The sequence below is a fragment of the Geotrypetes seraphini genome, chromosome 7, assembly GCF_902459505.1.
Source record: "Geotrypetes seraphini chromosome 7, aGeoSer1.1, whole genome shotgun sequence".
Taxonomy (NCBI): Eukaryota; Metazoa; Chordata; class Amphibia; order Gymnophiona; family Dermophiidae; genus Geotrypetes; species Geotrypetes seraphini.
In genome coordinates this window covers 74,710,661-74,735,200 of record NC_047090.1, presented here as the reverse complement: position 1 = coordinate 74,735,200, position 24,540 = coordinate 74,710,661, and the positions used below count along the sequence as shown (strand labels likewise).

The window sequence follows — 24,540 nt, the reverse complement described above, 5'->3', positions numbered from 1 at the left end:
TGCGGGACCGGTGCGATGCCGGTAGGGACGGTGTCGCCACCGTAGCTGGAGGGCGCTCGAGGGAAGAGGAAGGCTTCTTAGCCGGCTTACCTGGCGCCAGCGGTGCCGATGCGGGGTCGGTCGGTGTCGAGGTCGACGGTGCCGATTTTTGGGGTACCGCCGTTGAAGGTGAAGAGTCCATTGCTGACTCGGTGCCGAAGAGAAGAGTTTGTTGAATTCTTCGGTTTTTAAGAGTTCTCTTTTGGAGAGTGGCACAGCGGGTGCAGGAGTCCGCCCGATGCTCCGGACCCAGACACTGCAAACACCAATTGTGTGGGTCAGTTATGGAGATCGGGCGTGCACACCGCTGGCACTTCTTAAAACCGACCTGCGGGGGCATGAAGGGGAAGATAGCCTCCGCAAAATCGAATCCCGAGGCCTGGATAATGGCAACAGGTCCCGCCGGGGCAAAACGAAAAAAGATAGAAAAAATCAAAGTTTTTTTTTTTTTGCAAACTAAAAGAAAAAGAAACCCGAAGGTGAATACAAAGAAAATAAGAAAAAATTCGCGAGCGGGAAGGCAAAAAAGTGAGTTCAACGGCCGTTGAAAAACACACGCGTCTTCTTCGCTCCGCGGAAACGAAGAAACTGGGGACCACGCACTCCTCCGTCGGGCGGGAAGGCACTCGCGCACGCGCGGTGCGGCCAACTAGAAACTTCTAGTTAAAAAGGTCCGTACCGAGGGCTCCGTCGGTGACGTCACCCATGTGTTAAGAATATGCTGCCTGCTTGTCCTGGGATAAACTGTTTTACACAGGAAAATATGTTTAACCACATAAAGGTTTTGAAAACCGTCCTCCCTATATTACAAAAAATATGTTGGGTTCAGCTACAAACATGTTGGCTTGTGCATGTATAACCACAGGCAGACCTAACCACAACCATGACATTTCTGTAACCACATTTATAAATTGCTAGCAGCTGATATAAACACAGGCAGGATTTGAATTGAAAGGAGGCACGTTCATACTTTGTCAGCTTAATTGCAGGAAACTAGTATTTACCATTTCTAATGATGTTTCTCAGATCCAGTGATTGTTACCCATAGGACAAAAGATGCATGGATGATGCTGTAGAATATTTTACCCTTGCCAGTGGCCACACATAACTTCCGCAGCACTAACGGGGTGAGTAACAGGGGATTTTGAGATCTCTGTGTCTACAATATCTAAGGCATGGACCTACTACTGAGTGGTTTCTGTGGAAACAGTGCACTGACACTCCATATTAGGTCCTGGCTCATTCTGATGCGATTACATTCTACCTGGTAAGAAAGAAACAAGGGTCTCCATGGAACTACAGGTTCCTTTTTTAAAGGAAACTCTTGATGGGATTTCCCTTTACTTCTACTAATCATTTCTACAGTGCTGCCAGACGTACACAGCGATGTCTATTAGATGTGTACAAGACAATCCCTGCTCAATAGAGCTTAAAATCTAATCAAAACAGAACAAATAGGAGTTAGGAAATTTCTCTTAGACATAGGAGTTGAAAATCTTTAGCAACTGGCAGGCATGGGTATTTTGGTACACTTTTGCATTAATACAGTAATTTTCAAATGGCCTTTTTATGCATGTAAACACATTTATCTGTGCAAAGGTTTTTAAGTATTGCCCCCGGTATGAATGCATAAACCAAAAAGGAACACATGGCAAGAATTATTGGTTATTTCAATTGGGTGATAATTGCAGAATAAGCATCAAAAATGGTTACTTCAAATTGATAAAGAGCTCTCTGAACTTAATAGACACAGTAATTACTTTTATTTTGGCCCTTATTTAAATCCTCAACATAGTAATAGCATGCCACCAAATGTAAAAATACAATACTTTAAAAAAAAAAAAAATCTTATTGCTAAAATATCTGGCATGTTTCACTATTGAGAGACATTAAAATCCAGGTGGCCTAATAATCAGTGGCTTTTATCCGAGTAATGTGTCTTGGTCAGCAGCCCTTATCCAGGTAGCAGCTCATAGATATGCAGCTGAAAATCTCCGCAGACTGTTCCAGTGTTTTCTGGATAGCAGTGAGGAGGTCCAGGGATACAACCTGTGCAGAGCTGGGAGTATCTGAAGACTGACAATATTACCTTGTTACCAGATAAAAGGTGGCAGCTGACATTTAAACCAAACACTGACTGTCTGTCATGAAAGATTCATTCTGCAAGTTTTCTAATATTCAGCCACCAGCGGAGAGTGCTTTGCTCACCGCCAATGGTGTGATTCCTACATATTCAAAGCCAGGACTGGGCTTCATCTTTGGATATCTGGTTATTTTTAAGCCAGTTAACACACAGCCATTTAAGTCCATTTTCAGCACTTAAGTGACCATGGGTTACTGCATAAAAATAGAACAGATGTTTATGCGGTCCCATTTATACACTAGCCATAGCCAGTTAAGTGTTGAATATCAGCATTTAAGCGGCCAAGTGTTGACTCCACCCTCAGAACGCCTCCCAAGATAGCTGGCTTTGTGTTCAGTGTGAGCCAAGATATTCAGCGCAGTGGTGAAGTAAAAGGGGGAGACCACTCGGGGCGCAGGCACCCATCCTCCTCTCCACCCCCTCCCCCATACCTCTGTAACGTTCGTGGCGCAAGCAGCAACCCCCAAGCTACTGTCGCACCAGTATCGACTCTTCCTTTGATGTTACTTTCTGGACCTGCACCTAGGAAGTGACATCAGAAGAAGAGCCGACGCTAGCACGACAGCACCTTGGGGGGGTTGCTGCTCACGCCACTAATGTTACAGAGGTATGGGGGAAGGGAAGCAGCGGGCACGGTGGCAGGATGGGGCAGGGAAGAAGCGTACCGAGGTGGAGGTTGCAGAGAAGAGGGCGGGGCAGGGGGCACCTTTCACTCTCGCTACGCCACTGATTCAGCAGCACAGTGCTCAGCAGCTGGCTAAACTGTTTTGAACACTGGGCTGTAAATTTCTTAAGATATACACATCAACAATTGTTCAGGCTGATCTCAGAGCACGTCAAGAGGGCTTCTTCCCCCTTCCCAGCCCTGGATAATTGCATAAAGCAGTCCTTTTCCTCCTACTGTATCAGTGAGCCAGAGATGAAAACACATTGCAACAGGCACTGAAGAATGAATTGCTGGAAATGATGCAGAGAGGAGAGTATGCACACTGCAATCCTGGCATCCATTCTAGTGGACCAACAGGAAAAAGGTAAGACGTTGCCATAGGAAGTTGATTGTTCTGTAAGCTGGGTACCACATCTGTAAATTTCATGTAAGGCAATACAATACAGTCAGCATGTCATCACTCATATGTTAGATTCTTTGCAGGCTGTCACACCTTTCATTAGGCAAATAACAAAAAGCTATTCTGCATAAGTGGATAATTTGTGTGCTGATCCAATAAAATATATCTCTGCCTGCAAAGAATCCCGTTTTCTCCAGGTCTAATATGGGTCTTTGGAAACTATTTCTCCAAATATACATAAGTAGTGGATGTGGCAAATGTATCTTAATTCATTAGTGGTTATGTTAAAAACAAAGCTTAAGTTCCAGCCACATTCCTACTGAAATACTGGACATTCATAGCAATGTAATAAAACATTATCCTTTTAGATCAAGAATGTAAAGCAATCACAAATGTAAAAAAAAACATCCAAAATGGAATTTAAAAAAATACATGTATGATGTCAGCAATCATTCTCCCAATAAATAAGCTCATGAGAAACATGTTGTTCATGTCTTAGGTTTGTTCTTTGCTTTCAAATACTACAGGGGTCCCAAAACCAAGTGTCTACATCTCACCAGTAACTTTCAGAAAACCAAAAGGTGGGTTTCAAGAAGAGTTTTCACTGGTGATACTCAGAACAGAAAACATTATGCAAAATAATTTAAAGTTAAATCATTAATAGTTGCAGCATTACAGCTGCAAACACCCTCCTCCATAAAACACTGTCTTGTAAGCTTGGTGCTTCTCTTTTTTGCTCTTGCCAGCATGCAGAACGCAAAAGTTTGGAAACCAAACAATAATACTTTTCAATACATTTCTAGTAGCAATAATGCAAATATGTGATCTCTTGCACTACCGTTAACTGCTTAGTGATGCAAAATTGCTTCTTTATGGCAGCATACTTCCTAGAGGTTTTTCTTCAGCTTCAGTGCAGTTGGTATGGCTCCATGTGATGTAGGATGAGGCTGGAGACTCTCCAAGTAGAAACACGTCTACACAATGTTCCACATTGGCAAAATAGAAGTGAAAGAAGCTCCTAGCATCCTTGGTACCTTCACAGGGTATCTCTGACAGAGGTACATTGTTACACATAGATACCTTCAGGGTTAAATCCAGAAGACAGTGCATTCTGAAGGATCCGCAGATTACTAGGCAGTTGTCTGGCCGTACCAGGCCGTTTCAAGGATCCAGACTGAAATGTCTCTAAATAAGAAAGGAGATCAAGATATGTGGGTGGGATATTTTTTTACATATATATAAAACTGTATTGTTACTTTTATTATTTACGATTGATCATGAATCTGAATTCTACTCCCAGTTCAGAGCCTGGTCTGATTTTGTTAATCCAGCTCTGAGCTAGGTCACATCAAGAACCAAGTTCACTGCTCCTGACTGATTTATGGACAGCGAGTCATTCCAAGCAGAGTGTAGCAAAGCTTTGCACAATGAAATAATAAGTAATAAGAGATTAAAGTTATATCAAAGTATGCAAAGTTCACTAAAGTGATTGATTTTTCATTTTGTTTTCTAAAATACATGAAGGAGGTACCACATGAATTAGCATGTACTGTTAGCGGTAACCATTACTGCTTTGGCATAACGACATGCACTAATTCACATGCTAACTGCATAGCCTGTCACATGGTGAGAAATGGGCATGGGATGACCATAGACTGTACATTGCACTTCAGTAAAACAGGTTATAAGAGTGACTTGCTCACTAATCTGGTTACCATATATACTCAAATATAAACCAAAACATTTGGGCCAAAAATGGGGGTCTCGGTTTATATGCGGGTCAGCGCTGACCTGCCCCCACCTGAACCTGTTGTGGGCCTCTGCCGAACCTGCCGTGAGACCTGGTAGTTCAGCGGTGGGCCAGTACAGGAGAGATCCCTTTGGTCTCCTGTCCCGGCTAACTTTAATAACTTTTACCTTTCTCCCCCCTCCCAAATGTACCTTTTAAATCCCTGGTGGTCCAGCAGTGGGCCGGGACACCAGGGATCTCTCCTGCCAACAGGGATCTCTCTTGCCTGGAGGTCAAGCAGTGGACCGGGACAGAAGGCCACCTACTATCCTAGCCAAATCTAAGAATTTTTACCTCCTTCTCGCCTCCCCCACATACCTTTAGAATCCCTGGTGGTCCAGTGGTGAACCGCAGCAGGAGTGACCTTCCTACACTCTTTCCCATGCACAGACACACACACACCTGGACTACTACTGAAAACAGGTGTGACCCAAATTCAAATAAATACATATGTACTGTCCAAAGGAGAAGAATCAAGGTGAGGTTTGTGTGTGGGTGCTATAGCTATGAGGCTAGACAGCTCTGTGTAGAATGGAGGCAAACTGTACCTTTCTCACTCTCGGCCTGCGACACTTCCACTTCGCTCAGTTCTGCTGGCAGCACTGTAACCTTTGTTCCCGTTTGTTGGATGAACTGTTGAAGATTGACCTGACGCAGCTCCTTAGTCAGCTGTTCCAGTTCTTGTTCTCGCTCCTAGAGATCGAACAGGTTTTCCCAACATTACAGAGGAAGCAGGAAAATACTCACTCCCTTATACATATCTAAATTTTAAATTACAGTCCCCCCCCCCACCCGATATAATACAAACCCTGTCTGCCAACGAAGACTGTGGTGCTTGTCAATAAGTGTAGACAAAATAGAATGGGGCTGGTATTCAACTGGGATGCTCATGGTCCTGATGTTCCAGGCCACAGTAGAAACCTCTACCATGGCTTATTAAAACAGGGGGTAAGTTAAGTAGCCAAAGTGGAATACATAAGACACAGTCCTATCTTTACATGGTGTTGCTTAGGCGGTTAAGTGATGAATATCAACCTTAATGTTATAGCCTAGCATTGAATATCTGGGAATAATGCCAGTGGTAGCTAAAAAGCATTCACTGCTGCCGGTTGAATAAGAACATAATAGCCTTACTGGGTCAGACCGATGGTCCATCAAGGCCAGTAGCCCATTCTCACGGTGGCCAATCCCGACCCCTAGTACCTGGCCAAAACCCAAAAGTAGCAACATTCCATGCTACCGATCCAGGGCAAGCAGTGGCTTCCCCCATGTCTTTCTCAATAACAGACTATGGACTTTTCCTCCAGGAAATTGTCCAAACCTTTCTTAAAACCAGCTATGCTATCCGCTCTTACCACAACTTCTGGCAATGTGTTCCAGAGCTTAACTATTCTCTGAGTGAAAAAATATTTCCTCCTATTGGATTTAAAAGTATTTCCCTGTAACTTCATTGAGTATCCCCTAGTCTTTGTATTTTCTAACGCAATGAAAAATCAATCCACTTGTACCCGTTCTACTCCACTCAGGATTTTGTAGACTTTAATCATATCTCCCCCTTAGCAGTCTCTTTTCCAAGCTGAAGAGCCCTAACCGTTTTAGTCTTTCCTCATACCAGAAGAGTTCCATCCACTTTATCATATTGGTCGCTCTTCTTTGAACCTTTTCTAGTGCTGCTATATCTTTCTTGAGATAAGGAGACCAGAACTGAATGCAGTACTCCAGTTGAGGTCGCAGAATGTTTAGCTATGGCACAACAGCATTTTGATTTAAAACTGTCAACTACTAGGATAATTTTTTTACTTTGTATTCCCTTTTTCGCTTGAGATAGGTATGTCACTGTTGTTTGATGACTCTGGCAGCCATCCACAGAAATATCTAATGGCTCAAATTATCCTTAACCATGTATATCATTTATACGTCAACTGGTGTCTTTGGGGCTTAAGAAGAATTTTTAAACTTAAAAATAATTCTTTGTATCATCAAATTCAAGGCTCTTTGATAGAGACTACAGACACAAATAAGCTGTATGCATCAATTTGTGCGCTCAACTTAAGGTGCTTTATACAGAACTAGCTGATCTTCCGGCGTTGCCGGGATATAAATTCCCTTGGATTTTGGTTTACATTCACTTAAGGAACATTCACTTGAGGATCAACATCACACAAATTTTCAGTTTTCACTTTCTGTTTAGGCTTCATCACACCACACCACATCTGCACTTCCTTATATACTGTTAAATGACTGTGTGACATCATTCCCAAAGCTTCACACAATTGGTCAAAGCAGTTCCATCTATATATATAAATTCGGATGTATCTGTGTGTGTGACCCCCCTTCCCACCCCCCACAGTATTTTTTTCTCAGATAGTAAGTGATATGTATACCAAGTTTGGTTGAAATCTCTCCATGCGTTCCAGAGTTATGCTGGAACATACATATATACACACATACACAGATACGTCCGATTTTATATATATATAGATTTAGGGATTAGCGTGCACTAATGTGAAAGTGCTAGCTGGGTAATGCAGGAACATCCATTTTGTGCCCATGACACGCCCCCAGTAAAGAAACGAGTCAATATTCAGCTGTGAGCAGTGAGCGTTTTGCTCATTGCCGACAGCATTATTCCTGGATATTTAAAGCCGGACTTATGAGGGCTTTGAATATCCAGTTAGGAGATTGTGGCATAGTGGTTAGAGCTACAGCCTCAGTACCCTGAGTTGTGGGTTCAAACCCCATATTGCTCCCTGTTACCCTGGGCAAGTCACTTAATTCTCCACTGCCCCAGCACATTAGATAGATTGTGAGCCCACTGGGACAGAAAAGGAAAATGCTTGAAGTACCTGTATGTAAAGCACTTTGAGTGTAGTTGTAAAACCAAAAAGGCAGTATACAAGTTCCAGTCCCCCCCCCCCCCTTTTCCCTTTTACGCTGGCTAATACGTAGCTGCTTAAGTCAATATTTGTCACTTAAGTGGCCTTGGGTTAGCGCATGACAGCGTAGGACAGACATTTATGCAGTCTCATTCATGCACTAATCCTGGCCACTTAAGTGATGACTCTGCCTCTGGAACACCCCCAAGATAGCTGGCATTGTGTGTTCAGCACTAACCATGATATTCAGCGGCACTTAGCTGGTTAAACGGTTAACTGCTGCTGAATATTAACAGCTAGTGCTAAGCAAGCAATTTAACCGGTCAGCTGCAGGCTAAATCACTTTGAATATCGGGCAGTATAATTTTGGAAAGTAGTTAACGCATGCACAAAAGGCGGAATACCGCAAAATGTTTTAAAGTGCTTTGCGATAGTCTGATTTTCCTGTGCTAAGGGTGTTGGGGCTTAACACTCTTTAGTATCATCCAGAACATTTCTGTGGAACATTTTTTACTCTTGTGATGTTTGTGTATTACAAAAAAAAGAGAGTTTAAACTACAAAACTGTAGCAGCGAGTCCCAGCATGACAAATGCGATGCAGCCCTTAGGAACTGAATGGGCTGTGTTACATTTACTGCACGAGATTTGCTATGGCGACTTTTTTTTTTTCTAAATTCTTTATTCATTTTTTCATCTTACAACAATATTAAATCATTTCAAACTTTTACACATCACTTGAATTTCTTTCTATTGTCATCTTAAATACATACATTTATTCCTTCCCCACCCACCCTTCCCTCAAATATTTCAATCAAAACTATCATATAAATATTATATTCTTAATTATTAACCTTTAAATAGAACTTTTATATATATATATATACTGTATATATATACTTTCAATGCAACTTTGTAAAAGGGACACTATGTACTTCACTGGTTTCAATGTTATTTGTTGCAGGTGATAAAAATGAATTAAAAGGCAATGAACATCCATTGTGATCTTTTGTTAAGACTATAAAATAAAACAGAGCATGGCCCAACAAACACTGTACTGCCTTATTCATTGCAAGCTTGTATGGTTAAGAATAGAGTCGATTATTGTAATGCATTATACCTGGGTATCAATAAGATTAAATACAGAGCTTTGCAATTATCAATTAATACTGGGGTTCGTAAGTCAGCACATATAACTCCCATCCTAAAGTAGTTACATTGGCTGCTGGTATTATTCAAAGTTATATATACAGTCATCAATTATCTTATACCTTCATGAGTTGGATCCGTTTTTACTAATAATCATGCTATGATTGGATGAAAAACTCTTATCCCAAGAGGGGGGTAACCTCCCCCTCTTCAGAGTTATATATCTCTGAGCTAAGTTAAAGTATAGCGGGTCCTTCTCGTATGTTGGTTCAATTTACCTGAGTCAGTCTCTTAATTACAGCCAAGTTTCTTTTCTGACTCTTTTTGTTACATTGTCCCTGCTTTATTGGAAACATAGGTATTACAGAGAATACAGTACAAAGTGATGTTGATTATCCACCAAGCAATGTACCATCTCGCTCTGGTATACTTTCAGCAGGTGTTGGAAATGCATCGCCCAGGGAGAAGTTTGAGGTCAAGAAATGGAATGCTGTTATCAATAAAGCAGTCATGTGAAATCACACTCCGCTGAGGCAAGGACTTCAAGGTTTTCTGCTGCGGGTATAAGTCTTTGGAATGCCCTTCCGAGTCAAATACATTTATGTGAGGAGCGGAGTAATTTCAAGAAAATATTGAAAACTCAGCTATTTGTAACAGAATTTATATGAATTATTTGGATGGTAGATAGACTTATTTTAAGTGAAGTAGTGTTTTATGTATGGCAGAATTTTAAAAGGTCTGTTTTTATGTTATGCATGTTTGTATGGCAACCGCCTTGGTTCTAGGCAGTGTATAAATTTTTAAAATAAATAAATAAATCATTTTACAGTAGTGGAATAATTTAAGCATTTATTCAATGTTTCCTAGCCTACTGAAGGTTTGGATTTCAACAAAGGAGAAACTTGTCCATCAATCTTAACACAATTGGCTCAATGATGGGGCTAAATAGGAACATTTCAAACGGGGTACCCAAATTTGGGTACGCTGCTGAGATGTGTGCACATATTGGTTAACGAGCTCTGAACCATCAATAATGGGATGCTAACGACCAATTATTGATGTTAACTGGCGCCCATTAAAAATGTGCACACATCTGGCTATGTGCTATTCTAGAAGGCAGGAACCTAACTGCTGTAGCACATCTCTCTAAAGGGAGCTTGGCTATGGAAGGGTCATGGGTGTGTCAGGAGTGTTTTGAAAACTTACATGCGTATTTATATAAGCGCGCCTAACTTGGGTGCCAGCATTTACACTAGGGTTCAGCAGGTCTGGTGTCTAAAGTTAGTCATGGGAATTGGTGTTACATACTTTTCTATAAAAGGCATATAAAAGTATATTATATGGTACTAGTCTTTAAGCCCGTTACATTAACGGGTGCTAGAATAGATGTGTCTGTCTGTGTTTCTTTATCTCTCTCTCCTTGGCCGCTGTCTGTATCCTTCTGTCTCCCTCTCCCCCCTGAGCAAAGCTGTCTGCCCCCAGCACCCACCTCCCCCCAAATGTCTCTCCATGGCCTTCTTCTGTCTTCCCCCCCAGAGCAAAGCTGTCTGTCCCCAGCACACCTCCCTCCAAAGCAGCCCCCTTTCCCTATCTCTCCATGGCCCCTTCTGTCTCCCCCCAGCACACCCCTCCCCCCAAAGCAGCCCCCTTTCCCTCTCCCGCTGACACTCTCTCTGGCCCCCTTTCTCTGTCTGTCTTTCTGTCCCTCTCCCTACCCCTGTGTCTTTCTTTCTTTCTGTCTCCCTCCCTCCCGCTGTCTGTCATTTTCCCCATTTCCCTGTGCAGCAGCATTTCCATCCCACTTCCCTATGTAGCAGCAACAGCATTTCCCTCCTATCCCCCCCTTTCCTGTGTAGAAGCAGTAGCAGCATTTTCCCCCACTCCCCCTTTCCCTTCTCTTACCTTCTCTTCCCTGCTCCGTTCGGCCCCTCCCCCTTCTTTTACTGCCGTTGTCGATCCGGCCTGCTCCTGACCCTCCCACCGCCGACAAACCTCGGGGCTCCAGCCGCGTAGGCAGCACTTTAAACACGCTGCTTCGCGGCCTTCTACTGGCAATTTCCTCTGCCGCGTCTGTCTCCGATGATGTCATCAGAGACGCGGCAGAGGAAATCGGCAGAGAAGGGCGCGAAGCAGCGTGTTTATAGTGCTGCCTACGCCGCTGGAGCCAGGAGGCGACGGAGAGGGCAGGGGGTGCTAGCGGTCGGCAGCCGCCGCTCCGCAGGTGGAGAGCAGGGAAGGGCGCGCATGCGCTCTTGTCTTGCCTCGCGTGAGGCCAGACCGTAAGCTGCGCATGCGCACTTCCTATGGGTTGCTACAGCTCAAGGAAAACCGGCGCACGCATAGGAAGTGCGCATGCGCGGCTTACCGTTTTATTATATTAGATAATATAATATATACAGCATATTATATCACATATATTATACCGTATAATATATACAGTATAAAATATATGGTATTTTATTATATTATAATATATACGGTATAATATAATAGTGCGCCATAGCAAGATTCCGGGTGTGCTGCAGCAAGGCAAAAGCCTGACACTGCTGGCATAGGTGCCGGATCCTCTCCTCCTCTCTGCTCCCCCCTCCCCCCCCCACAGCAATGGAGGGACAATCATTATGCCAGATGATTTTTGGGTTAAATCAGTGGAAAATGCAGGAATAGAAACACCAACATGGTCAGATCACATTTCAGTATGGGGTGTATTCTTCCTAGGGATGAGTCGGAGGGAGGGGCGGAGAGACAGTGCAGTGCAGTGCATACAAGTCCTATCTCTCGCGGCACACCCGGAATCTCACCATGGCACACTATTGAGCCGCTGCACACATTTTGTGATACACTGCTCTAAGCTATGATGCACTATTGCTGGGGAAAATCTGCACTAAAACTTTAAAATTTTGCATGTTTGAGTAAGAGCTTAGAAGTTTATTATTCAGAGACAGGTGGTTATACAGTATTATTTTGATAAGTATAGAGAAAAATATTCTGCAAGTGGCAGTCAACGACCTTTTTTTTTTTAACCACTGCCAGCTTTCGGTCTGGATTTTTAATGCTGGGCCATGTCCAGGCGTCCAAGTTTTGAATATCCGAGTATGTGTGGATGGCTAGTAAACAACTGGCTAAATGCTGACATAAATTGTCCAAAGATAAGACTGCTATTTATGCAGTTCTATGTGGCTGACTAACTTAAGAAGTTAAGTGCCAACCCTGCCTCTGGACTGCCCAGTACTGATATTCAGTGGCACTAACTAGTTAATTTCTGCTGACTGTGTGTGGATAGCCCACACAGGCAATTTAACTAGGCAATCGCCTCTCCTACCCGGTCAAATTGTTTTGAATACTGGCCCCATTGTATCTTGCAGATTTTTAAAATATTGTATGCAGAATTCTTAATTTTTTTTTGTACAGAATTCACCCAGAAGTAAATCAGGGCTTAAATAAACTTGCCTTTTGCATATGAAGGGGTTGATATTAGGCTGGTGATGGTCAGCAATTTGCTGACTCCCACTGGAAATTCAATGCTGGGTCATATCTGGGCTCTGGAATTGAATTTCCAGGTTTATGGAGCTAGTGAAACTATAACTGGTTCAGTGAAGTATTTCGCATTTAACCATCTATGGGGCACTACATACAGGACTGATGTTTTTGCGGCCACCTTGGTTGGTTAAGTGCTGAGTATTGGCAGACTCTAACCCCCCAAACAGTTGTTTTTGATTTGGGTGCTAACCAAACATTTTCAGTGGTATTAACCAGTTATTTGCTATGGAATATGACCACTTAACCCCTAACAGGTGATTTAACTGGCCAGAAGCCATTTCTAACTGGTTTCTAACCTCTATATGTACCTATCTATCTGTATAGCTGACTATACCTAATGGCTGTCTGCTGTTATTTCTGGCCGTGTGCAAGATGCTTCTTACCTGCAGTCGCTTTGCTGCCTGCCCCAAAGACTTTTCCACAGCTCTTGTGCCATTCTCTAGCCTCAGAGTCTGTTGGCCTTGAACATCAATCTCTCCCTGGAGCTTCTCAATCTTTCCTTTCATCTCTTTCTCATCCAACTTTGGCCCCTCCACTTCCTGCTGCAGTTTCTCACCTTCGATGCCACGTCCTATGCTGTGGAGCTGGGCCAGGCAGTCTTTGAGCTTGTGCTCACAGTCCGTCATCCTCTGCCTCATCTCCTGCAGCTGCTCCTTCAGCTGCTTCTCATTTTCTTGTTCTATCTGCAGCTCATTCTCCCAGAATTCCTCCTCCTCAATTTCTACTTCATTTTTTTTGATCGTCTGCTCTAGCCGAACAAGTTCCTCCTCCAAGCTGGAGTTGTACTTCTGCTCCCAGTACTGGGTTTCAGCTTCGCTGGAGTCCAGCTGTTTCTCCAGAGACTGAAGTTTCTCTGTCTGCAGATGGATCAGTTTTTTAAACTCCTCGGCTGTAGTTTTACAGTTCTTGAGCACTTTTTGTTTGAACTCCGATTCTTTACCTTTACCAAAAATGTCCATTAGTCCTTTGGCACCACCAGTGAACGTCAAAGATTTCCTTTTTGGCTCCCGCCTTTTGATTGCTTTGTCATTCTGAGGTCTTAGCTTAGCTAAGGGAGGCAAGCTTTGCCTATACAAAGTTCTTTCAGGAATTCGAGCCACAATATCTGATGTGGGTCTCTCACTGAGGGATGGCCCAGTGCGCCGTAATATTAGCTGCACATCGCTTGCATATTGTCCCCATTTGTTCAGTGAAATGATGGGGTTTTCATGTGGTGCCAAATGTCTTTCTGTATCCCTCCACTTTTCTATCAAGGTGTACCTTCCAGTGCGACCTAACAGAGAAAAACAGAGTTAGCTGTACTGGAAGTACTCAGTGTAATACAGCAGAGGGTGCTCTTTGTTAACACAATAAACCAGGCAAGTCTAAGAGCATAACAAGTCATTCAAATAGACCAGGTCAATTTTTTCAATATCCACCTCAGGAGCCTTCAGGAAATCAGCCGTGTGTATCGCATTCACAGTGCATTTCTGCATGTCTAATAACATTACCACTCTTAAGATATTTTAGGGATTATTTACTAATGGTTAGTACATGCAATATCAGGGGGTGGGCAACCTCAGTCCTTGAGGGCCACAACCCAGTTGGGTTTTCAGAATTTCCTCAATGAATAGGCTTCCTCTTCAAAGTTATTTCCAACTTTCCCTTACGGTACTTGTCTGCCATCGGTCTCATGTCGGTATTTAGCCTTAGATGGAGTTTTCCATCCGCTTTGGGCTGCTGGACCCGGCGTGCTGGAGGCTGCTACCAGCCTAACACCATCCGCGGGCACTCTTGAACTCTTCTCTCTGAATGAATATGCTTGCGATCTATTTGTGCACAATGGAGGCAGTGCAAGCAAAGAGATCTCCTGCATATTTATTGGGGAAATCCTGAAAATCCAACTGGGTTGTTTGTGGTCCTCGAGGTTCACCCTTGTGCTATATGCTGCAGGTTTCTTAGGCATAAAATGGGCCTTGCAGGAGCCTGTGCATTCTACTGTCTTTAGTGTGTGGCAATTGTAGGAAATAATCCTTTTATATCTGCTTCATTGCTTTTTGAAGCAGATAAAAAATGTACATGCACTTTATTAGGCTTGATTTTATGACAGGACACCTAAAAGAAAAATCCAAAAAAGAAGTCAATGTGTGTGTATTCTGAACGCATAAACACATTATTGTATGAACTCTATGCATACTTTGCAAATCCACTTGTGCTCTGCTCAAACTATAACCCCCCTGGAAATGCTTACGCAAAGATTGTGTGAAAAGTAGGTGCACATTTTCCATGCATTTAATTTTCATGTGCTTATGCAATCGCACAATTTTTTTAAAAGCTCTTTCCCATGAGTAAAACAAGGATTATGGGGTAGAATACTCTTTATAAAATTCCCCCCCCCCTAAACATCAAGAGGTTGAGATTCAGCCAATGGTGCTCAGCATTTTGCTGACTGCTGCTGGCATTAAGCCTGGAAGTTTAATGCTTTGGCATTGACTTTCTTGGTTTGCACAGCCAAGTACAATATTCAGCACTTAACCGGCCAAGGGCTGCCACCACTATTCCCTTTAAGGTGCATGACTGTGCACCTTCTCTTAAGAAGCTGTGGAGCAGTTCTGCCCTCCAGTGCAGCAGGCACACTGAAAACTGAGACCTGCCCCACCTTCCTCCATCCCTTCAAATCTGCAGCAATAGCAGCAAAGCGTAGCCATCACAGGGCTGACTCTGCATACTCATAGCAGCTAATCCCATCCCCTCTGACATGCCCTTCTTGTTCTGGGGCAGAGCCTACAGCTGTAAGTATGCAGACTTGGTCTGCAATGGCTGTGCTTTATTTTGCTGTTGCTGATCTGGAGAGGGAGAAGCAGCAGCAGTGGCATAGTTGAGGGGGGGGCAGACACTAAATGAAAGAATCAGATAGAAGGGGTGTATGCTGGATGGAAGAGAGAGGGGACAGTTGCTGGATGAAAGGATCAGAGAGAAGGGGTACAGACTGGATAGAAGGGAGGAGAGGGAGCAGACAGAAACTGCATGGAAGAGGGGGAAGGGGGCAGACACTGGATGGAAGTGTCAGAGAGAAGGGGTACAGGCTGGCTGGATGAAAGAGAAGAGAGTGAACAAAGGGGGCAGACACTGAACAGAAGGGTCAGAGCCTTGATGGAAGTGGGGAGAAAAGACAGACGCTGGATGAAAAGGGCAGAGAGAAAGAGGAAGACGATGGATATGTGCAAATTTATGTATGTATCTGTAAAAAGTGCTCACAAGGTAATGTAATGGGAATTTTTGCTCACGTCTTTTCAGTCCTTAGAGAGAACAATGTTTGCTGCATAAATATAGGACTGACTTTTATATGGCTCTATTTATGCGGCTATCTTGGCTGGATAAGTGCGGAATATTGGCACTGAACTGACCCCCAAAGCTAGTTTTGAGATAAGTGCTAACCAGACATTTTTCAGCTGTACTAACTGGTTATGTGCCATTGATAACGACTAATTAGCCCCGAACAAGCAATTTAACTAGCTAAGAGCCATTTTTGGCTGGTTAAATTGCTTTGAACATTGACCTGCAAGTGTTCAGTTTAACATTTTCCTCACATTTGTAGAAGCTGAACTTACATGATCAAGGGTGGAGAGAAAATTATGTAATGTTCATATTAAAATATTCCATAACTTCACAGCACAAAACTTCTGCAAAAGCAATATACAATGGCCAGTTCCATCTAATGGTGAAACGATGGTTTAATGAAATCCCATGTGGCTCTCCCCAGTAGCAGTGGCCTGTGAAGGCCTAAATTTGCTAGATCTTGAAAGCTAAGCAGGATCTGGTGGGTGAACCAGAGCAGAAGGCAAAAAGCAGTCTTCCACAGTACAAGCAACCGGTACCATAGTGGGGCTGTGATCCCCAGCCTTTGTCACCTACAAACGGGTAGGAAAAAAATCAACAATGGCACCTAAAAATACTGTTCAGAATCCAGTTCACAATTTATAACAGGTCTGAGATCTCCTGTTTTTTTGGGGACTAGAAAATAACGGGAGTAGAATCCCTGTCCCTGCTGATCTAGAGGAACTTCCTCTATGGCGTTCAGAAGGAGGAGGGATTGAACCTCTTGAAGAAGGAGGAAAGACTGCGGAGTGTTCAAAGCAGACTCTTTTGGCAGACTTTGGGTAGGAAGAGTCTGAAAGTTGAGAGAATAGACGTGGCGGATGATGTTGAGGACCCACTGATCCGAGGTGATGATTTCCCAACGGCTTATGTAAAGAGCAAGGCGTCCTCCTATGGGTTGTGGAAGATGGGCAGATGGTATAATACTGGCTATGTCCTGGAGAACCAAGTCAAAAGGGTTGGGAAGACTTTTGTGGAGGAGGAGGCTTCACCTGTTGTTGTTGTTGTGCTGGTCTAGGGTTTTGCCTCTGTTGTTGTCGCTGACGCCTAGATTATTGAGGGGCCGGTGGCAAAGGACGAGCCACATAGCGGCGTTGGTAGGCCGATTGCTGCCGAAAAGGCCTGGTAAGTGGGGTCTTCTTTTTTGTTTTGAGGAGAGTATCCGACCTAGTCTCATGAGCTGAGAGCTTTTGGGTAGTGGAGTCCATGGATTCTCCAAAGAGCTCATCACCTAGGCAAGGCGCATTAGCCAGTCGATCTTGATGGTTGACATCAAGTTCTGAAACCCTGAGCCATGCCAGACGACGCATGGCTACCAACATGGCCGTGGCTCGAGAGGTCAGCTCAAATGTGTCATAGATTGACCGGACCATGAATTTGCGAAGTTGTAAAAGTGATGAAGAAGTTTGGCGAAAGGCAGATCTTTTGCAGTCAGGGAGGTACTTTTCAAAAGCAGTCAGATTTTGAATGAGATGCTTTAGATAGAATGAGAAATGAAAAGCGTAATTCCCTGATCTATTAGCTAGCATCGCATTCTGATACAACCTTTTGCCAAATTTATCCATGGCCTTACCTTCTCTGCCAGGAGGGACCGAGGCGTACACACTAGCTCCCGTGGATTTCTTTAAAGTGGATTCCACCAAGAGAGACTCATGTGGAAGTTGTGGTTTGTCAAAGCCAGGAATGGGGATGACCTTGTATAAGGAGTCCAGTTTGCGAGGGGCTCCTAGGATGGTTAAAGGCGTCTCCAGATTTTTGTAAAAAGTCTCTCTTAATATATCATGGAGAGGCAATTTCAGAAATTCCCTTGGAGGCTGGTCAAAATCCAGTGCATCAAGAAACGCCTTGGATTTTTTGGACTCAGCCTCCAAGGGAATAGAGAGAGAGTCACACATCTCTTTCAGAAATGAGGTGAAAGAGGTTGCATCAGGCTTAGAGGACGGATCTAAAACAGAAGGATCCTCGTCAGCCAATGAACATTCCCCCTCAGAGAGAAGAGGCTCTTCGGAGTCACCCCACAGATCAGGGTCCCTCACTTGGAAGCTGCGATCCCGGGACTCCGGTGTGGAAGGGTCCAGGTGTCGAGTTTTGCGTGTCGACTTACCCGACCTTAGAGAAGCGGTACCGGGAGATGTTAAGGGCTGTGTCGGTGCCGAAGTTTGCACAGCCTGGTGTAAGGACCTCGGTTCCGGCGCTAAGATCGGCATGGATACCGATGAAGCAGAATATACCGGTACCGACAGAGTGGATGCAGATAAAAGAGGCTGCTCCACTGTCGGTACCGGTGGCTCAGACCGGACCAGGACTGGAAGGTTCGGTTTCAAGAGAGCAGGAAGGAGCTGCTGCAATTGCTCCTTGAGCTGCACCTGCAGGATGGCGGCAATTTGCTCGTCCAGCGAAGACACCGGTACCGCTTTTTTCTTCTGCGGTACCTTCGGTGCCGCTCGACACTCCGAAGAGGAGGAACCTGAGGTCGAGGGGCTCACCTCAATCGGTGCGGAGCGCTTCTGCGGGCTCCTCGAGGTCGGCAGGACTGGGCTCGCTGCTACTGAGACCGGAGGACGCTCCAGCGGGGAAGGCTTCTTAGCCGGCTTACCTGGAGGATGCGACGCCGGCGCGGTGTCGACGAGGTAGGTGCCGACTGAGACGAGGCTGATGTCGGGGCCGGTGCCGCAGAATCCGACATATCGGTACCAAACAATAACCGTTGCTGGATCTGACGGTTTTTTAAGGTTCTCTTTTTTAAAGTGGCACAGCGGGTGCAGGTGGACGCCCGATGGTCAGGACCCAGGCACTGTAAGCACCAGTTATGCGGGTCGGTGAGAGAAATGGGCCGTGCGCACCGCTGGCACTTCTTAAACCCGGGTTGGGGGGGCATGAACGTAAAAACGGCTTCTGCCAAATCGAAGGCTGAGGCCTCGATGGTGGCAGCAGGCTCCGCCGAGGCAAAACCGAAAAAAGAAAGAAAAAAGAAATTCTTTTTTTTTTTTTTTTTAAAATAAGTAAAATAATAAAAGAAAAAAGGAAATACAATTTCCGTAGAGGTTTTCGCGAGCGGGAAGGCGTATGAGGAAAAAAGTTTTCAACAGCCATTGAAAAGTGCGTCTTCTTAGCTCCGCGGAAACTAAAAAACTGGGGACCGCGCACCTCTGTCGGGCGGGAAGGCGCGTGCGCGGTGCGGCCTACTAGAACTTTCCAAGTTCTTAGAGTGCAATCACTCTAAAATTGTCCGTACCGGGGCTCCGTCGGTACCGTCACCCATCAGTCAAGAATATGCTGCCTGCTTGTCCTGGGATAAAAGTTATTATTATTATTAAATATTGCTTGGAAACATTCTTTAAATGAGTTTGGAAATGAAGCACTGCAGTGGCCTGCATTGAATGGCACTTGAGCCCAAAACAACATTGAAATTACTGGACTTCCAAAAAGAGAGTAGTATAATCTGCACAGTGCTGAACAGATGGGCTATTTGGGCCTTTATCCACCGGCCTCTACTATGTTACTAAAGGGGTATGATATGGGTCCTCCATTCTTCCGGTTGGCTCTGGATTTTGGAAAGGCAGCATTCAAAGCCTTTGGGAAAGAGTCAATGTGACATCCAGTAGCTCCGTTCAGGAACCATGACCAGACTAGATATGTTTTCAAAGCCAGGGAGAATATCACATAAAGGAAATCTCTAGTTCTGGTTCTGACTGAGCTGAAAGTAAAATGAAGAGGATATTACTGGGTCAAATAAAAAGAAAGAAAGAGAAAAAAAAAAAGTATGAACTGTGAGAAGCTCTAGTGTTTTCACCTTTCAGAGTATTTATTTGGCTTTTAGACTGTAAGCCGCTCAGGAGGCTATGACCCTTGGTGCAGGATAGAAAATTTTAATAAGCTTGGAGACTTCATTGCATGTTTTGTTCCTTGCTGCAAAGTACAGGGCTCCAGGTGCTTGGACTGGCAATATAACGGGTTCTGCCAGGGGTAACATTACTGCCTGCAGCATTATGTACACTTCAGTTTTTCCTTATAAGACTCAGCAGATGAGACAGACAAAATGTATTAGTGAAGAAAGATATGTTTAACAGATACAGTGTAGGAATGCCAGTCCAAATTCAGACAGTGCAAACCATTGTAAAACTGGCCAAGTCAAGTCTGGCTTTTCCTAAGAGTTTATGTCAGTTAGGATGACTTTTTAAAACATCACATCTTTGAAAAGGAGGCTGATTTCTGTTGCACATAAAAATCTATTTTCAAACAGTACATGTATTTTTACTAATATTTCATAAAACTGAAAGCCCATTTGGTTGCAAAGAATGGTCTATACATACTAGATTTCTGCCATGTGAAGATATGCTTTTGAGAAGATAGATAATTTTTTAATATCAATTATTTTATTGGCCATATTATAAAAACATACTACATTTCAGTGAGTTCTTTAAAGCAACTGATGAGGAAACAGATCATCAGCTTAGGGATCAATTTTTAAAAACCCACTGAGCAGATGAAGTAATTGTGTGATTTTTACCTGGCTAAGTAAGGAAGGCTTATTTAGCTGAGACATGACCTGTGCTAGGTCCATTTCCAATCAAATGTGTTTTCTTCTAAATCTAGAGTGCCTTGGGTTCATTGTTTATGAAGTGTCATCCTTTATATTACGGAAATGAGTAGTTTTAATAAACTCTTGTTTACTTTCATTCTGTCACATCTGCTTTGATCATTCCTATTGGTTTTCATTGGGGTTTTGCGAGACTGTTTTTCTTCTCTCTTTTGGGTTGAATATCCCTCTGCAACCAGTGAGCTAATTCTTCAGATATCTTGCTGCACTTACTGCTCAAAATCAGAATGGCTATTTTTTAGCTTGCCACAAAACAGCATGCGTATACACATGTAAAAAGCACTGTAAGATGACAACACAGCATGCTCCATTTGTCCTTATACATTTTTTTTAAAATTAAAATAATTATATATTTAAAAAACCTTATTTATGTAAGCAATCTAATAAAATAGAAACATAGAAAATGGCGGCAGAAAAGGGCTATAGCCCACGAAGTCTGCCCATTCCAAGTATCCGCCCCCCTGAATTCACTCCCTTAAAAATCCCACGTGAGCATCCCATTTTCTCTTAAAATCCGTCACGCTGCTGGCCTCAATCACCTGCAGTGGGAGTCTGTTCCAATGATCCACCACTCTTTCGGTGAAGAAGTCAGCCTTTATATATTGAGATGGAATTGAGCAGTAATTTTTCTGTTTTACTTTATGGCTTGATATATTACAGTCTTATTTTTGGTTTACTGTTATAAAATTATCCTATGATATATACTGTAGGTACATTTAGGTGAATGCAGCCTGCAAGTTTGTGTCTCCACACCACAGGCAGTGAAATAAAGTAAAATGTGAACTTCCTCTCAGAAGCAGTGATGGAAGAAAATTACTTTAAATACAATTTGGAGCAAGACAAGGCCAAGAGGAAGGATCAGGTTGATGTGAAAGTGTTGCAGCTGAGCTGCCCAGGAACCCTTGCCAGGAGCCGTGCTGGAAATGACAGGATTGAGAAGCAGCATCGGAAAAAGAATTGAGACTTACAATACAAGGAGAAGAAATGGAATAAGAAATTAAATTCCAGGATAAACCAGATAGGAGAGCACAACCCATGTTTCCAGTGTTAAAAGCAGAGCAAAAAATGATTTTGGATCAAGCTGGAAAGTATATAAGAGCTTAAAAGACAACCCCTCCCTTTTATAAAAAACTACGCTAGCATTTTTAAAATTGCTGATCGTGGCGGTAACAGCTTCAATGCTCATCGTATTCCTATGAGCCTCAGAGCTGTTACCGCCATGGCTGGCACTAAAAAACGCTAGTGCAGTTTTGTTAAAAAAAAAAAAAAAAAGGCGGGAGGTGGCTATGATTAACTCTTGCTGAATGAAGGGAATAAATAGCAAGTTAATGAGATAAAAAGGCTTTGAAAATAGCTTTATGAGATCCAGAAGGAAAACGGTCATTACAAGCTAATATATAACAAGCCTGAGCAGATGCATTCTCCTGAGCAAGGCTGCCGAGGGAAGATCTTGCTTGACGAACTTGCTGCACTTCTTCGAGGGAGTAAACAGGCAGATAGACAAGGGTGACCCGGTTGACATTATATATCTGGATTTTCAGTAGGCATTCGACAGGGTTCCGCATGAATGACTACTTCAAAAGATTTCAAGCCATGGAATCGAGGGTAAAATATTCACATGGATTAAAAAATGGCTGGCGGATAGGAAACAGAGAGTGGGGGTAAATGGACAATACTCGGACTGGAAAAGCGTCATGAGTGGAGTACCGCAGGGTTTGGTGCTCGAACCCATGTTCTTCAACATATTTATAAACGACCTGGAAATTGGTATGACAAGTGAAGTGATTAAATTTGCAGACAGTACAAAGTTGTTCAGAGTAGTGAAAACGCGGGAGGATTGCGAAGACCTGCAACGTAACATAAACACGCTCGAGAAATGGGCCGCGACATGGCAAATGAGGTTTAATGTGGATAAGTGTAAGATGATGCATGTCGGTAACAAAAATCTTATACACGAATACAAGATGTCTGGTGCAGTACTTGGAGAAAACCCCCAGGAAAGAGACTTGGGAGTACTGGTTGACAAGTCAATGAAGCTGTCCATACAATGTGCGGCGGTGGCAAAAAGGGCAAACAGAATGCTGGGAATGATTAAGAATGGGATCACGAACAGATCGGAGAGGGTTATCATGCCGCTGTACCGGGCCATGGTACGCCCTCACCTGGAGTACTGCATTCAGCACTGGTTGCCGTATATGAGGAAGGAAACGGTACTACTTGAAAGGGTCCTGAGAAGAGCGACCAAAATGGTTAAGGGGCTGGAGGAGTTGCCATATAGTAAAAGGTTAGAGAAACTGGGCCTCTTCTCCCTTGAGAAGAGGAGACTGAGAGGGGACATGATCGAAACATTCAAGATACTGAAGGGAATAGACTTAGTAGATAAAGACAGATTGTTCACCCTCTCCAAAGTGGAGAAAACAAGAGAGCACTCTCTAAAATTAAAAGGGGATAGATTCCGTACAAAGGTAAGGAAGTTCTTCTTCACCCAGAGAGTGGTAGAAAACTGGAATACTCTTCTGGAGGCTGTTATAGGGGAAAACACCCTCCAGGGATTCAAGACAAAGTTAGATAAATTCCTGCTGAACCAGAACGTAAGCAGGTAAGGCTAGACTCAGGGCACTGGTCTTTGACCTACGGGCCACGAGAGTGGGCACGATGGACCACTTGTCTGATCCAGCAGTGGCAATTTTTATGTTCTTATTTTTGCTTAGGCCAGGGGTAGGCAATTCCGGTCCTCGAGAGCCGGAGCCAGGTCAGGTTTTCAGGATCTCCACAATAAATATGCATGAGATAGATTTGCATCTCAAGGCGGCAGTGCATGCAAATTCATCTCATACATATTCATTGTGGAGATCCTGAAAACCTGACCTGGCTCCGTCTCTCGAGGACCGGAATTGCCTACCCCTGGCTTAGGCGAATATTTCTCAAAATATGCAAACATGGCTCAAAGATTAACCCAGAGTATTTATGTCCAGTAAAGAGCAGATACAAATGTAAATGCAGAAATTCTTTGGGAGAGTTTGGCGCAGGGAGAGTGTGGCGCAGTGGTCAAAGTTACAGCCTCAACACCCTGAGGTTGTGGGTTCAAACCCACGCTGCTCCTTATGACCCTAGGCAAGTCACTTAATCCCCCCGTTGCCCCAGGTACATTAGATAGATTGTGAGCCCACCAGGACAGACAGGGAAAAATGCTCAAGTACCTGAATAAATTCATGTAAACCGTTCTGAGCTCCCCTGAGAGAATGATATAGAAAACTGAATGAATGAATAATTTTCAAAGCAGCAGTACGCACATACTTTTGATTTCAAACATTTGCTAAAGTGTGCAAAAAAACATCTGCTCATACTTCATGGAGTTCTTAAATTATTGCCTAGTGTTAAGATGATGAATAATTGTACAAGGGGGTGCTGAAAAGTTCTCGGCCCAACCAAGAAGAGAATGAGGTGAATATGGTTCAATCAATGATCTGAAACAATGTCAAAACATAGAATTTTGTTTCTGCAAATTGGCATTTAACTAAATAAGATAACATTCTTTTCAGTTACAGTGGCAAAATAATGCTCAGAATTTAGGAAGCTGGTTGGTTGGTTGGGTTCAAAACCTTTCAGCACCTCCTCATACTAAATGCCTCAGGAATGCCTCCAACTTAGCTTCCTTTTTGGCTCAGCTAAATTTGTACGGCTTGCAAAATTTGGACACAAAATTTAGCTGGTCAGAATGGAGGGGAAGAATTTTAGCCACTTAAATCTTTGACAATGCCAAAATGTAACACATAAAAGCAATGATGGGTTTATGAGAGTGGTTTGAAAAGTCTGGTAATATAGCAAGTTAAACAATGTAGTGCTGACCGATTCAGGGGAAAAAAATTTTCGATTCGATTTTCTTGCCCAATCGGGCATTTTTTTCCAAATGTCCTGGTGGGTGTATTTTGTAGCCTTTCCACCCACCCCACCCCTTTTTCCCTCTCTAACCCCACGCCGGT

General features: G+C 43.5%; 1 protein-coding gene across 5 annotated transcripts in view; it reads right to left on the bottom strand.

Annotated features, from left to right (window-relative positions):
- Window positions 1-737: 737 nt before the first annotated feature.
- Window positions 738-24,540, bottom strand: part of RASSF8 (Ras association domain family member 8) — a 251,963-nt gene continuing 228,160 nt past the window's right edge. For all 5 annotated transcript variants that reach the window (XM_033951666.1, XM_033951668.1, XM_033951669.1 and 2 more), the window contains 3 exons: window positions 12,984-13,873; window positions 5,587-5,731; window positions 738-4,434 (listed from right to left, as the gene is read on the bottom strand). In XM_033951666.1, the coding sequence (XP_033807557.1) occupies window positions 4,316-4,434; window positions 5,587-5,731; window positions 12,984-13,873 (1,154 nt within the window). In that variant the 3' untranslated portion in view covers window positions 738-4,315. The remainder of the gene's footprint in view (window positions 4,435-5,586; window positions 5,732-12,983; window positions 13,874-24,540) is intronic.